At 46.4% G+C, this 15,848-nt stretch overlaps 2 protein-coding genes across 3 annotated transcripts; one reads left to right on the forward strand and one right to left on the reverse strand.

The window, feature by feature from the left end:
- Positions 1–887: 887 nt before the first annotated feature.
- LOC126645309 (gastrokine-1-like) lies at positions 888–4,607 on the reverse strand. Its single transcript, XM_050325590.1, has 6 exons — positions 4,596–4,607; positions 3,356–3,409; positions 2,693–2,803; positions 2,130–2,255; positions 1,279–1,411; positions 888–952 (listed from the first exon to the last, which is right to left on the reverse strand). The coding sequence occupies exons 1-6, from the start codon at positions 4,605–4,607 to the stop codon at positions 888–890; spliced, it is 501 nt and encodes a 166-aa protein (XP_050181547.1).
- A 1,001-nt stretch (positions 4,608–5,608) lies between these two features.
- On the forward strand, positions 5,609–12,850 carry GKN2 (gastrokine 2). 2 transcript variants are annotated; one of them, XM_050325815.1, is made up of 6 exons: positions 5,609–6,081; positions 10,326–10,379; positions 10,831–10,962; positions 11,415–11,525; positions 12,284–12,437; positions 12,675–12,850. In XM_050325815.1, exons 1-6 carry the CDS (start codon positions 6,004–6,006, stop codon positions 12,764–12,766), a joined length of 621 nt encoding a protein of 206 aa, XP_050181772.1. In that variant the 5' UTR covers positions 5,609–6,003; the 3' UTR covers positions 12,767–12,850. The 2 variants fall into 2 exon arrangements, with proteins under 2 accessions (XP_050181772.1, XP_050181773.1); XM_050325816.1 differs by lacking the exon at positions 5,609–6,081 and adding an exon at positions 9,761–9,821.
- The last annotated feature ends 2,998 nt before the right edge of the window (positions 12,851–15,848 follow it).

Below are 15,848 nucleotides of genomic sequence, written 5' to 3' on the forward strand. Positions count from 1 at the left end.
CTTGGGTGCAGCTTTGCTTTGGTTTTAATGTCAGTGGACCCTTGGAGACCCCAAAAGCCTTTTCCTGAACAGACCACATTGCTGTGTCCTTTCTTTAGAGAAACTCTCGGAGTGGGTGAAGTGTCTCTTGGAGTAACTCCCATTAAAGGCCAAGGAAAGGGCCCCTAAGCAAGGAGGGAAGGTGAAGATCTGCTGTTTCCCACAGAGAGCGACTTACTGATGTTTTAGATGAAGGAACTCTGCCCAACCCTTTTGTCTTATTTTGGCCTAATTTGACTTTTTCAAATTTTCAACTTTCAGCTGGTTAGGGGATGCTTCTTTGCTTGCTGTGTGAAACCTTTATGAAACATTCTTAAATAACTTCTGTTTTCAACTGCAGACTGCATTTAATACTCTTCTTAATTCTGTCATTTGCTTCTTGATTTCTGGGTTAATCAGAGAGCAATAGTGTATCTGTGTATTTGCAACTGGCCATATTGCACAACACTGCTTATTTTACCATTTGCTCCTAGTAGTGATGAATAATTGCTCAAGGCAGCATGTGAAATCTCCCTGGGAAATTGTACAGGATGAGGTTTAAATGCCAAAATTGGGATTTTGCAAGAACATTCGTTTATCAGCTTGTCTTTGGAATTGTTTTGTATTTAATTTAAAGGGTTAGTAAAAACACAGCATAGACCAACATAGGTTGATGATAAATTTTACTGAGACCCAACAGCATCCATACAGAGCAGGACAGAGACAGATGAATGATTGCAAGCATGATCAAGAGAAGATTATCAAGGAGAAAAATCTTTCTTATGGGTACACAGTTCTATGAATTTTCTTCCTCAAACTTTGTCAGGAAAAATCACAGTAATAAATGGGCAGTTCGTTAATTCTGACAATCATGAAACACGTCGTTCTAAGAAGTTTGATCCTGAGAAGTTTGATCCTCTTAAGAAGTTTGATCCTGAAAGAAAAAGGAAAAGTGATTAGATTTCCACTGAGAAAATAAGAAAGTAGCTGAAATGCTTCCAACTAGTTCCAACTAAAAAATCCTGATTATGTCAAGAGCAAGAGCCCAGAACCTTCCTGAAAAAAAGCTGTTCTCCAGGTTGTATGCAGAAGAGTGACAGACCTGCTGCATCTCCTTATGTTCATATTCACTGATGGATAAAAAGTTATTGAAAACCACAGGATTTCAATAATTGACTTGCTCACCTTTGCTTGAATCATTTGTAATCTCATTAACCTGCCTTCGTTTTGGAACACAAAGGCTGTCAGGAGCAGACTCACCAGGAGCTGGGTAAGCCAGGTAAGAGGGGATTCCTCTGCACAGAGCTTGGATGCGTTTTCCATAGGGGCTCAAGCTCTGGAGTCTGTGCCTGGAGATGAGGAAGCGATTCTCTCTGGATGGCAGCGGGTGAGGCTGAGAGCCCTGAGCACCAAAGAGACAAACCCAGAAAACAGCATTTAGGAAAACCAAGGATGGAGCTCAGAGCCTGGGGATGAAGGGATGGAGAGCAGCCCTGGGGAGAAGGACTTGTGGGGGTGCTGCTGGGTGAGAGGCTGGGGCTGCCCCATCCCAGCCCCGAGACCTCCCGTGCCCTGGGTTGATCCCACAGCGTGGGCAGCATGTGGGGGATGGTTCTGTCCAGAGGGGGCCACAAGATGATCAGAGGGATGGAGCAGCTCCTGCTGTGAGGGAAGGCTGGGAGAGTTGGGATTGATCAGCCTGGAGAAGAGAAGGCTCTGGGTTGACCTGGTTGTGGCTCTCCAGTGCCTGAAGGGAGCCCACAAGAAACATGGAAGGAGACCATTTACAAGGACCTGGAGTGCCAGGACAAGGGGGAATGGCTTCCCACTGCCAGAGGGCAGGGTTAGATGGGATATTGGGGAGAAATTCTTCCCTGTGAGAGTGGTGAGCCCTGGCTACAGCACAACCTCAAACAGAGAAGCTGTGGCTGCCCCATCCCTGGAAGCGTTCAAGGCCAGGCTAGACAGGAATGGGGGTTGTTCATGGGTGATGCAACTTTTGCAGGGACTTTGAGAGATTCAGCTATAAAGCCAAGAAAGTTCTCTTCAGCTCTTGGGGCCTTTTCTCCTTTGCACATAGGAACAGGCAGTTGATTGGCCTTTCACGCCACTTTCATCCACCCTCCTACCGTATCTCCAGGAGGTGGTGTAGGAAACTGTTTGCCAAGCCAAAACCTCCTGCTCGTTGAAGCAATGATGCAGGTGTTCTTTGAAAACACTTTGGTTGCAACGTAGCCCTGTTAAAATTAAACACAAACCCCCTTTTTTGTTGCAAACAGGGAAAGAGAAGTGGATTGCTAGAGAGAGGCACTGGTTAAAACAAAGGCTTTGTGCAGTGCAAACAGTCATGGGGAAAGAAAAATATTGGTCCTTTCAATTATATTGTTTAGGTAAATGTGTCATGGAGGCTGTGGAGGGACTTTGGTGAAAGGTAAATTGCCTCCTCCAGTAGTGCCACGTGTATGATGTGTTCTCCTGCTTAAGGCAGGTGAAGGAATTTGCTGCTGAAGAGCTCAGAGCAGCTCCCAGTACAGCAGAACCAGTCCCGTGGCTGCAGGGGCACATTTTTAAGAATCTGCCCTAAAATCTGGTGAAGTTTTGTTGAAGCTTTGGTGTTTTTCAGAAACCTTCTGTCTCTTGTCACTTGTTTTGAGCCATACTGGCAGCTACTTACAGTCTTGAAGTCCCAGACAGTTTTCCAGCCCTCAGAGCCCTCCTTTGGGTCGGTGCTGATGCCGCTGTCAGAGCGGTTTGAGTTTTCACTGTGGTGCCCATTGTCAGTGTTCTGGTTTTTGGGAGAGATTAAAGGACGTAAGGATGTGCCTTTGGGGATTCCCAGGAGTGTTTCACTCAATAAACAATAGCTCTAGTATGCCGTGTTTTGTGAAATTGTTGCTCTTGGAGATGATTTTAAAGAGGAGGTAATTTCTGGCCTCAGAATGAAGACTTGGAAGCCCCTTAGTTTCTAAACAAGTAAAATAATTCCTTGTTGTTCTTTCCCTACTAGGAGTTTGCAGACACCAGGTTACTTACAGTATTCCCCTGGATTTTGTGGTCAGATCATTCATACTGATATTCATTTCTCACCACTCCTTGCAGTACTTTTGTTCATCTCAGGACAGACTTTCCTGATTTCATACGTGGTAACTGGTTTTTTCCCTTGATGTATCAAGCATATTAATATTTCCCTTGGCATGTAATAATAATAAAAATAGAATTTTTTTCTAAGCATCACACTTAAAAATGCAGCTTCACTCTCAGAACTGTCAGAGGGAATAGCTAAAGGCCACTAATTCTAGTGGCAGAAGTGAAGAGCTGCGTGTAGCTCTGTCCTTACCTTGTTGGCAAGAGCTGGAGCCAGGACAACTCCAAGAAGAGCAGCAATCACAATCTGAAATGAATGTATAAATTCACAACATTTTAACATTGCACTGCTTATCTTGCATCAAGTTATTTACTGTCTTTAACTAATTTTTACTTCCATTTAATTTTGCACAGAGGATCAGCACTTTTCTGCAGGGGGACCTGGCTGAAGAGGATTTAAATATGCAGGAGAGTTTTGTTTAAAGGAGTTTCCATGAGATCATCAATGCACAGACATTGCCCTGAACCAACAGGCTCTAAACTTGCCCAGCCCCAGTGCCATAAACTCCTTGGAAAAAGGTGTTCTGAAATAATTTCTTGGAAAGAGCGAGCTTTTCACCTCGACCTTTTGATTTGGAGCAGATCCATGAAGTGTCCATGTGCACCTACTGGGAAGAGCTGGAATGTGGGTGCCCACTGCAGCTCTGTGTCAGCAGCAATGGCACCTGAGCATCCTCACAGAGATTTCATCCTCCAAATACAGAGCTAATAATCTAAGGGTAGGCATGAACCTTTCTCTTCAGAGAAACGTGACATTAAATATTTCTATCCCCTTTATAAAGTCAGAGTTTCAGTGACACACATACTTGTTATTGTCCAAACTACTGCTGGTCTCTTTTGGAGAGATTCAATATTGTTCTGAAGATAAATTCTTTTGTGATAACGATTCTTTACAATTATTCTCTTGGAGACAATCCCTTGAATATTAAATCAGTCCCAGATTTTGTCTCCTTCAGAGGAGAATTTTGATGAGAAAGATCCAAGTGTGACTCAGAATGTTTAACACTAACATGTGGGAATTTATCCTGCACAGTTCCAGCCACTGTAAACACCCCGACACCACCGTCCTGCATGTGGAGTCTCTCATGGTTCTCCTGCACTCTCAGCACAGCTGTGCCCTCACTTTCTGGACCTTGCTGAGACTGTTGACTTGTCTCTGATCTGTGAAGGAGAGAATATTGTCCTTTGGACAGTCCACATGTGTGTGTCACCCCTGAGACAGAGCACTTCCCTCTTTCATTTTTAAGTAGGCAGATGGAGTGACATCCCTGCCAGAAGGGACATTTCACCCCTGCAGTCCCCACCCCTCTGGCATTTTCTCTTTGTGATCCCTGCACAAATCACTACAAGTTCACTTGGTGCCAAGAAAGACTCAAACCCATTTAAACTGTCCAGCCTTAAGAGTTCCATGAGAAAGTGATTTATCTACTTACAGTGAACTTCATTTTGATGGTAGGCCAGGCAAGCTCTGCTGCTAATTGATGTGTACTCTTAGTTTTTATACATAATACCCCAAAGTTGAATGTGAAAATGGGTTTGCCTTACTGGCAGGTGCCCTGTGTTCACAGAATCATGACGGGTTTCCTGGGGAAGTGCTCTGATAAGAGGAGGCTTTGATAGCAGCCTGATTGAATTCATTGCGTACAGGGAGATGAAAGAAAACTGGTCCTGGTAAGTCCCAGGTATTTAACAGTGACTTTTAAATGGAAAAAAAAGAATGATCAGCACCAGAGAACAGACTCTCAGTAGACTTGTAATACCACTTTGTGCCTTTGTGGCAAAGGACTCGGCCTGACGTCGTACCTATAACCAAAACCACATTCAAATCACAGCAGATGGTGATCTTGCTGTGTTAAAAACGCTAAATCAGTCCCTGGAGATCATTGAGCTGGTTCTAAGTCACAGAAATTCCTGAGTTCTCTTGTTGACTGTCCTTTCTGAGCTCATTCAGTCAGGAACTGATGCCTGGCACGGACTCCCTGAGTGCCGAGGAGGTGGAGCAGTTCTGGCTCTGCTTCTCATCTGGTTCACATCCCCTTTGCAGTTGGCTTGAGGTGCCAGATATGGTGAATGAAAGGAATAAACTACCAAGGGAAAGCATTTATGGGGCTGATTTGTGGATGGAGTCAGGTATGTTCTTAGCCTCCAAGACCCCAGATACCTGTGAAAGTCTTACTTTATTTGTCACAGAATCCTCTCATAGCCTGTGGAAATTCCATTAATGGAGCTGTTCTCAAGAAAGGCAGGAGAACCTGAGCTGTACAATCCTCATCCCTGCAGTGTCGTAGCAACTGTGGGAAGCAGCTTTGTCCATCTTCCAACAGCCAGAGCCATCGTGGCCATTGCAGCAACGTGTCACCCTTGGAGCCCTGAATCTGCACATCTTCCATCAGCTTCTGATTGCTTGAGCAGTTTGTATGGTGAATGCCCAGCTCGAGCACTTGACATGAAGCTTGGCTTACAGAGCTAATGAGGCCAGCAGAATGGCCATGAAAAAGGGCAGGGAAAGGGGCTTTGACTGGTGTTTTTCCAATAAAAGATTGTCTCCTCTTCCAAGCTCTGCTCAAGGCACTCTGTTTCCATAGTAAAATTCTTGTGCCTCTGTGCAGCAAACTCCCAAGGTTGTTGCAGTTTTCACCCTTTCCTCAACTTAGTGTTTCATTCTGGCACACACTTACATTTTCATGTGGTTTTTTTGCTCCTCACTGTCTACCAAGAGTAAAACTACTGAAATTCTTTCTGGTGTCATCCTGGAAGCTCAAGCTCGATATTTTTTGTTGTAACTGTGGAACATTATTAATTCTACTTGACCTGTCCTTGAGCCCTGGAGTTTTCTAGGCTATGTCACCCCTCCTTTATCTAGAGCATGGCCCACCCGAGTGCAAACGGGAGCATGGAGAGTTATGTTGGTTTTTTGAGGTGAGTGAGGTGTTGCTTCACTCTTTACTTTTCTCCCACTGCCTCTTCACTCCCTGATAAAGTAAATATTTATGAAAAGTACCTGGAGAAAAACCCTGTGAGTCACCAGGAGAGTTTATCATGATCGTATGATCCCCTTGACTTGACTGAATCCTTCTCCTTCAGATGTTAAAACTCTTGTTGGGCACTGAATGAATGAACTGAGATGGTGCAATTGTTCTTTTCACTTGATGCTCAAGGTTCTTTGGTTTAAATGTTTTCTAGTGGATGATAGTGTCAACTACTGGGTCAAATTCTTAGATTAAGTGTAATTCTGTGGCTTAACGATTTTTCATCAGGGTAAACTAGAATGTAATTGAAAATATTTGGCCTTACAAAAATAATGGAGAAGTGAATCTTCCTGTGATGATCATCGTTGCTGTGCTGTGACACCATGTTATGTGCTCTGCACATTTCTCAGATTCCATTTTCTGCTCTCTTCCCTGATACAACCAACCTGCCTGCAAGTGTAACAGCTGGGGAAAGAGTGGTTTCATCTGGGGAAAGGTGTGAGAGGTTTCACTCAGAAGTATGGAAAACACGAGGACTCCTTTGAGAATGTGACATCCCTGGGAAATGTTCTCCAAGAGGTTCTGAGCCACGGCTTCATAAATCAAACCTCCATCTGCCTGAGGCCTGGAGAAAGTGGAATTAGAGGGGTTACAGCCCTTCTTATGCAGCTCCTTCCTTCAGCTACTTCATATAGAAGGTGCTTCGAGGGCTCGAGCACAGGGAGTGGCAGTGGCTGGGGTGACACCAGATGTGAGCTGGCACTGGGGGGGTCCCACAGGGCTCCACCTTGGGCCCTGTGCTCTTCAACATCTCCAACACTGACTGCGACACAGCACTGGAAGGGACACTCAGCAAGTTGGATACAAAACTGGGAGGAGCTGTTGAGTCCCTGCAAGGCAGGGAGGGCCTGCAGGGAGACCTGGACAGGTCAGAGGGCTGGGAATCACCAACCAAAGGAAGTTCAACAAGGGAAAGTTCTGGATTCTGTCCCTGGGATGGAGCAATCCCGGCTGTACGGACAGACTGGGAATGAGAGGCAGGAAAGCAGTGCCTGGAAAGGGCCTTGGGGGTCCTGGTACTTGGCCAGTTGGCCCTGAGTCAGCAGTGCCCTGGCAGCCAGGAGTGCCAGTCCTGTCCTGGGGGTATCAGGGAGGGGATTGTCCTGCCCTGCTCTGCCCTGGGGCGGCCTCATCTCGACACTGGGGCAGTTTAGGGGGACATACATAACAACATAAACCCATTGGAGAGTGTCCAAAGGAGGCAAAGAAGATGGGGAAGGGACTTGGTTTGAAGCCATGTGAGGACACTGAGGGCACTTGGTGCATTCAGCTGGAGCAGAGGAGACTGAGGGGAGACCTCACTGCAGTTCCAACTGCCTGGGCATGGGCAGAGGAGGGGCAGGACTGAGCTCTGCTCTGGGGGGACCAGGGACAGCCCCCAGGGAATGGCTGGAGCTGTGTCAGGGCAGGCTCAGGGTGGATCTCAGGGAAAGGTTCTTCCCCCAGAGGGTGGTTGGCACTGAACAGGCTCCCCAGGGCAGTGGGCACAGCCCCAAGGCTGCCAGAGCTGCAGGAGGGTTTGGATGATCCTCTTGAGGATGAGCCTGTGCAAGGCTGAGGTTTGGACTGATGGTCTTTGTGGATCCCTCCCAACTCAGCATATCCTGTGGCTGTGACTGATGTGTGCTGATTTCAGGTATGTTCCTGGGAGATGTGTGATAAACTGGGGGAAGAAGCCTCCAAAAAGGCTTTCCTGTTGGAATATAGCCAGGCTTTGCCTGAGACAACCAACCTGGGCTGTGTTCTCTCTTACAATCGTGTTAATTAGTCAAATGCTTTTCAGAAATTAATCTTTAATTTTTGTCCTTGTCTGATGGGATCAGCAGAATTCAGTCAGCCCAGTGGAAGGTGAAAATTGTGAGACTGTGGCTATTTCTGAAGTGAATAACTGTGGATCTCCCAGGTTGCTGTGCCCTTACCTGTGTCCAAGCACGTCGATGCTTAGGAAAGCAGGAGCTCATGTTTCTTGGGTGTTCTTCAGAAGAAATTACTATACAAAGGCATGGAAAATTAAATGGACACCCCCCCCCCCCAAAAGTAATGGAAAATCAAATTCAACTTTCCCTTTAATGCATTTAGAACTTATTAAAGCTTTTTGTTTTAACTTGTGGTGCCTGAGCCTGTTATATTCCTAATGTGAAAGGCTTATTTGACTGCTGAAATCTACACTGAGTATTTCTGACATAACTGGAATCTTAGAAACAAAGAATCTTTTGAGAAGAAGGGCCAGGGCCAGCTCTTAAGAGGAGGGCAACTTCAACCTAATTAGTCTAACTGTGCTTATCACAATTTGATATCTGTTTATGTGCTTTCTGATACATTGCTTAGCAGCACAGCTTGGTTACACTGGAGATAACCTTTTCTTGTGTGGACTTAGGTGGCATAAAGCAAATGTGTACAATTTCCTCTTTTTTTGTTGTTTTTTGTTTTCCATTGAGGCCTGTTTGCTGAGAGAGATTTCTGTACAATCTCCTTCACTTTTTTCCCCCGATAACAGAGATTACAGAAATGTGTTTGCTGTTAGTTTGAGCTCTTGTTTTATTTGGAGGGAACCGGCCTCTATTACGACCTTTTAGTAGAAAGCAGAGTGTGATTCATCCAGGTCCCAGCGCTGGCTGGGGTGGAGCTGTGGATGAGGAGGAGCCTGGGCAAGGTCGCAGCCAGCAGAGAACACTTCTCATGGCAAAGCCCTGTGGTCACTGGATTTTCATAAAACACAGCAATCAGTGGCACCTTTAAAGGGGGAATCCCCATCCTGCTCCTTTTGGTTCTGTGACCTTGTGTTGAAACCACGCAGCCTCTGGATTTTCCCATCACGCCTTTGAATGCTGAGGAGGCCAAAAGTCACCCAGGTTGTCCTGGGAAGCACAGCTGTGGTTCCTAACTCTGTCACTAATTTCAATGCAGGTGTTCTGTCCATCAGGGGAACTGATCAAAACTGAGCAGAACTTCTTGTAAGAGTCCAAGCCCAGAGAAGAGAATCATGGGATCCCACAATGGTTGGGGTTGGAAAGGACTTTGGGATCGTCCAGTTCCAACCCCCGCCATGGGCAGGGATGCCACTCACTGGAGCAGGTTGCTCAAGGCCCCACCCAAGAGATGAGATGAAAGAAATGGCTGAGTAATTGTCCTGTTGGGTGGCTGGTGTGGAGGTCACCATGACACAGGTGTTTCTTATCCAGGGTTTGTCTGCAGACCGTCAGTCGGGCTCTTGGGGATTGCATTCCAGAAGACAAAATGCAGTTTGTACAAATGAATAGCAGAGTTATTCCCAATGACATTTCATTCTGGATAATATCCTGTTAAACATTTTAAAAAAATAGAACCAGCAAGCCTGGGAACTCCTCTAAAGTTTAAACCAGTAAATAATAGCCATTTGTAGAGTGATTGATTTACTGAGTCTTACTGAGTGCTTTAAATATATCAGGGTCAGGTTATCTGTGCCAACCCAAAATTCAGATAGGAGGCTTACGACATGTAGATATGGACTTGTTCGAGTCATGAAGGAAAGTTCTGTCAAGTGTTTCCCACACCTCCAGCAAGATATAAAAGTTGAAGGTCTCTGGGATTTCCCCACGTTTTACCTTCTGCTGCGTCTTGCTCTCATCCGAAAGAAAAATGAAGAGACTTGTGAGTATCTCCATTTCTGTTGAACTTTTAATGCTCTAAGCTCCTATTTCTTAGGAACAAAAGGACAGAGGAGAAGATGCCCAAGGTACAACGTGCTGTTTCTTTGGTGGTTCAGTAAGAAACCTGCATTCCTTGGGTCAGTGCAGTCTGTTGCAGCATCACTTGAGTACAGAGTGAAGAACTGGTTACCATTCACAAGGGGGGTTTGGTTGTGTTTTAATAACTGCAGTTGTAGAGGCGAAGCAAGAAGTAACAAGGCATCAAGGAGGGACTTCTGAGAACACAAAAAAATTGATGGTTAAGTTATTCTGCTTTTTCAGTTACAGGCAAAAGAGACCCAAATAAACGAGAAGTTTGGAATGCAGAATTGTAATTGCTTTCAACTAATGCACATGTTAAATGGGTCATTTTTCAAACTGATGCTACTGCTGCTGCCCTCAGTTTATAGTGTTTTGAAGTCACTGCCTGGTGTTTTGCTGAGTGAGATGCTGATTCCTTTTACAGGCTTCAGTCCTCGTTTTGCTGGGAGTCTTCTGGGCTCAGACTTCTGCACTGGACGTAAGTAGATGATGAACCTTCTCCTGAATGTGCTCATTTAAAATGTGTTGGATCCCTGGTCAGGGGGAATAGAGCAGTTAGAAAAGCACAGAAGGAACTAACAAGTTGGTTATTGCCAAAGAAAAAGAGCTGTTGCCAGAGGTGACAGTCAAGGCAAAGAGGTGGCTGTGTGCGGGTGCAGAGTAACGGGAAATCTGGGGCACACAGGTCCCCTCAGCTCAGCTGAAATTTGGAAACTGCTGCAGTCTCCTGCCAGTCCCAGATGACTGGGATGTCTCACTGTGGTTTTCCTCAGCCTGCAGGAGGGCCCTGACCTCCACCTCGGGAGCCTCCTGAGACTGCCCGAGGGTCGTGAGGGGATTTAGCGTTTCCCTAAAGCAAACTGGGTTCTGTTGCACCTGCTCGAGATGAAGCCAGCTGACAATCAGTGACTCTGTGCTTTGTGCCACAGACCTTTGTGCTGCGACAGCCTGGCAGTAACTATGTCACCGGGACCATGACCATCCACAGCGAGGAGCACGTCGTCGACGTCCACGTCCGCTCCGGCGTCTACTCCTCCGATACCATCTTCGACTACTCCCACGTGAGTAAAATCGGCCTCCACTTCCCCTCTCAGCAAGTTTTTAAACTCAGAAATTATTATGGTGTGTTTTTGCCACGTGCTGCCCTGAAACCAGTGTCTTTTGACCCTCCCATCGCCTTCCCCCTCTTAGACCATCTCCTTGTCTCACCCATACGATGGATCGGTTTAAAAGACTTGCAAATGAAAGCTGTGGTGGCACTTCATGGCAGTGAGAGGAGAGCAGAGTTGAGGATGGGCTGCCAGCACTCAGGTGCAGAAAAGTCTGCCAGAAATGATGCTTCCAGTCTTACAGACTGGGACAGGCTTCCATTGCCAAAGGGGACAAAGTAAATGCAGCAGCCTGTGTGGCCACTCGGGTTTTCTTCTGGATTGCCCTGAAGTGGAGACCATCAACAAACATCAGTGCCAGCCATTTTTAATTAAATATTTAACCTTCCTTCTTTTGGCCTCAGGGGTATATTGCCACCAGGCTGTTCTCCCGAAATGCCTGCTTTATCATGAAAATCCAGAAGGAATTAATCCCGGAGCTGCAAGAGATCGGACGGCTGGCTTTCGAGAGGCAGGTGAGTTCGTAGTGAACCCCTCACTGTCCACAAAGGAGAGCAGGACTGGTGGGGTGTGATGGGAGCCCCCACTCTGCCTCCAAAAGCAGCTGCTCTGTTGCTGTCTTAGCCATGATGGAGCTGATCCAACAAGACAGAACTTCCAGGGAATATCATGTCGAACGTTTTCCTGGGATAATGAACAATCACAGCCCCCCTGCAGTTTTAGAACACATTGTCAGGGTGCCTCGAACTGTACGATCCCCAGTGCTTGAAACTGATGTAATTTGACTATTTTGAGGTGATCACAATGTAACTCTGGGCAGATTTGCCCTTTATTCATTGCCCTGCTGATATTTTGAGCTTGACATAGCTTGAATTTTAATTTTTTTTTTCAGAACAGAGCTTAGAGATCAATTTACTTTGACCATACTTTGGCTTCCTTATTCAAGCTGAGGTTTCAGAAGGTGACTGGAAGTATTTCTTGGAGATGACCTGGAGTTTTGGCCCATTTTGTGCCAGCCCAGCAGTAGCACAATTTACAGCAAAATTTACTGCCAATTAACGTAATTTAATAAGGTAGAAATACGCTCAGGTTTGCAGTGTTGGCAGAATTAGTATCTAGTGAATTTTGTTTCTGAACAGACTGAAAATGTTTATTTCTCTTTAAAGGCATGGAACCTCTTTAGCTAATGGTTTTTTGTGAGGCAAAGGAAGGTGATTTTAAATTTGGGAAACCAAAGCTACATCACTGCTGCTGTGTAACCTCTCCTTTTCAGATGATGAAGGATGTTTACTCTCCAAATAACGTGTGGACCCAGTTTCAGTCTGGCAGTTCTGTGCTGGGGCGTTTGAAGGACTGGATCCTCTATGGCAAGCGCATTGAGCAGCTCTGCACGGGACTGCCCCTCTACCAGCTCGTAGCCACCGAACGTGAGTTACAATCTGAACACTCTGCTCCTGGTGCAGTGCATAACCTGCCCCTCAAACCTTCCTGTCCTCTCAGTGCTTTGAGCTGGGCAGGCTTCTCCCCCGTTGAGTTACACCACAAATGTTTGGCACAGTTTTGGGACCGACAGGAGCCTTGAGCAGGGGGTTGAGATTTTTTTTCCCTGGCTGGATGCAGGGATCTCATCGCTGATCATCTCTTCATCTTCTTGTTTCTTGCAGCACCGGAGAATACTGATGGCTGTGCCAGTGCAGGAATTCCGAGCATTCTGGGCCTTAAAATCTGTGAAAAACTCATTGCAACTGAATCCTGACATTCCTGCTGAGAGGAACTGCCTGGTTTCTTTGCATGCTTTTGGGATGGGGACCGTGCTCTCCAGCTGGAGCGGAGCTCGGGGACGAGGCTCCACTTGCCCATTCAAAGCTTTGATGTATGACAAACCTATGATACACAAATAAAGATAATGCTTTAATAATTGAGGAAAACGCTTTGCCCTTTTTTTTTTTTTCATCCAAAATCAGAATTAAAGTGGGTCTTGCCAGTTTTGCTGCAGAGGAGACACATTTTGCCTTTAGTTCGTTGCTATGCTCAGGCTGCAGCGTGGCCCAGGCTTTGCTTTGGCTTCATGCTGGTGAAGAATCAGATATTAAATAGGTTCTTGGGGTGGAGAACTTCACTTTAGCATCAGCATCCAGCCTCTTCAGGTGCTGGTTCACCTCATGCACAGGTGCTGGAGGGAGGGAGCAAAGAGGTGAATGGAGGCAAAGGAAGGGAGCAGATCTACATTACCAACATTGTAAATAAAGCTGGGATTCTGTGGGGCCAGTGGAAGTTTGCAGCAGTTTGAATGAGCACAGAGAGGTTTTTTTGGGCAGAGGAGACTGTCCCTGTCCTAAAAAATCTGCCACCTGGAGTGAAGTTTCCCTTTCACACAGTGCCAGGGCATGGAGAGCTGTGACCACTTGCTGAGTGTGCTGGGGAGTCATTTGTGTCAGGGGCTGGTGGAAAATACACGGGGAGGCAGCGCTGCTGCCACCTCCCTGCTCTTATGCTGATCCCAGGGAATGGTGCAACTCCCACATCCTTTCCATCAGTGCTTGGAAGGGGTGGATGTGCTGGGGCTGAAGACTGAATATTTGCTGTTTCTTGGAGCCTGGGGTGGCTGCCAGAGGACAAGACAGTCCCTTGGAGGAAACTGGCCCAAGATCTGCAAGTAGTTATTTTCAAATCAGACTCCTGATCAAACCATCTGCTATTTATTAAGGGAGCATTTTATCATATGGTGAAGCTGTCCTTTGGGATTAATTGTATCCACAACAGGCTGTGGGTTCTGGGTGAGCCAAAGAATGTTTCTGGAGAGTCAAATTTTGGTAATTAAATACAGGAATACTTGTTTTATGTTCTATGAACTCTGAAACAAACCTCAATACCTCATTATCTGCCATTTAGTTCTGAGTTAGGGAGTTGTGTCCCTGCCCTTCATGTACTCAAAAATGGAAGAAGATTGTTCTTAGCTTTAATTTGAGTTCCCAGTCTCATTGTATCAGTCAGGCCTGTGAGGAATATATTTGCATTTTGACTGCTGTGTTTGTTGTTTGGTAAATAAAGCTCCAGCTCTCCATCCACTCACAGCACCTCCAATGCCCACATGTCCAGCTCACAGGAAACCTCTGGGTGCAGCACCCAGAGGCAAATCTGCTGTGGGGTTGCTGCACCTTTTGGGGTCTCCAGCTCACAGCACAGACAGAGGGAAGTGCAGGAAGAATCATGAACCAAACAACCCACCTGGCCATGTTCTGCTGCCCCCAGTTTCTTACAGGATGGTCTGTTCCCAGCTCTGAATTTACTGACCTTGAGCCTGGGCCTGTTGGTATCACCAAGAGCCTCAAAGGCCCTGCTGGAAAAGGCTGCAGAGCAAAAGAAATTTATTCCCAATTTAAAATAGCTAATTACAGGGCAAACAGGAATGTACACCCAGCTCTGAACAAAGCAGAGAAAAGGACATGTGCAGGAGAAAGAAATTTGATATTTTATTTATTGACACTGTGTTTGCCCTTGTGATTTCCTGCCATTTCTCTCTTTGCTGACTAGGCCACAGTTTACAGTATGTTCTATGTACCTGTATTACACTGTAATTAATCTATTTTTCTTATCTTGCAGGTGGTTGATATCATTACTGGACTACAGGGAAAGACCAAGGAGGTAAAAAGCGGCAACAACAGGTAAAGTGTCCCTGAAGATCAGGTCCATCTGTTGCCTTAAATAACTGTGGCCTGAAAAGGTTGTTAATCTTTAAATCAGTCTGTCAGCAAAGGGTCTGCTCTGAGTGGTCACAATCTGAAGGAAATCACAGAATCATGGAATTATAAAGTTTGGAAAAGACCTTTTAAGATCACCCCAAGTCCAACCATCAACCAGCACCACGTTCACCACTAAACCACTCAAGTGCCACATCCACATGTTTTTTGAACACCTCCAGGAATTGTGACCCCACCACTGCCCAGGGCAGCCCATTCCAATACTTTACAGCCCTTTCCAGGAAGGAATTTCCCCAATATCCCACCTGCCCCTCCCCTGGCACAGCCTGAGGCCGTTCCCTCTCCTCCTGTCCCTGTTCCCTGGGAGCAGAGCCCAATCCCCCCCAGTTCCCCCCTCCTGTCAGGGATTGCAGAGCCAGAAGGTCCCCCCTGAGCCTCCTTTTCTCCAGGCTGAGCCCCCCCAGCTCCCTCAGCTGCTCCTGCTGCTCCAACCCCTTCCCTTCACATGCTCCAGCCCCTCAATGTCTTTCTTTGCCATGAGGGGCCCAAATCTGAATATATTAATATATTCAACCTTCAATTTTAATTCTCAGTTAACTCAGACATGCCCTATATGACACACAACGTCTGTCCTGGAGCTCCTTGGGTATCAGCAGCTTTGTGGGTTGTCTGTTGGGAAGGATCTTTTTGCATTGTGGCCCATGAGATTTTTCCACTTGGGATGGATGGAAAATTCCCACTGATTTCTGTGGGAGGCACCCACAGAGCACTGCAAGCCCTACACCTCTGAAACAACGGTGGAGTCAGGAGCAATCAGAGCTCGGCCCGATAACCGCCCAAGGTTAATGTGCAGGTGGATAAGGGGAAGCTTGTTGGCTCCAAGCACAAGGGTAACACCTTGGAAGCAGCAGAGCCACTGCTGTCTGCACCAGGAGAGGGGCAGGGCTGCCCTGATCCCACCAGCACTCCAACACAGAGCTGTCCCAAAAATTGAAAGTCCACGGAGGAAGAGTGTCAAGATGTGACTCGTGGTCTTAGAAGTTGCTTGATCTTTCTTTCCAAGAGCTTCTCTCCACCAGATATGCACATTTTGGAAGCTGACCTGCCTTCTCAGTCAGGCTTGCTCTGTAGAAAATG

Source organism: Myiozetetes cayanensis, unplaced genomic scaffold (assembly GCF_022539395.1).
Source record: "Myiozetetes cayanensis isolate MyiCay16 unplaced genomic scaffold, myiCay2020 scf30, whole genome shotgun sequence".
In the NCBI taxonomy this organism is placed as follows: Eukaryota; Metazoa; Chordata; class Aves; order Passeriformes; family Tyrannidae; genus Myiozetetes; species Myiozetetes cayanensis.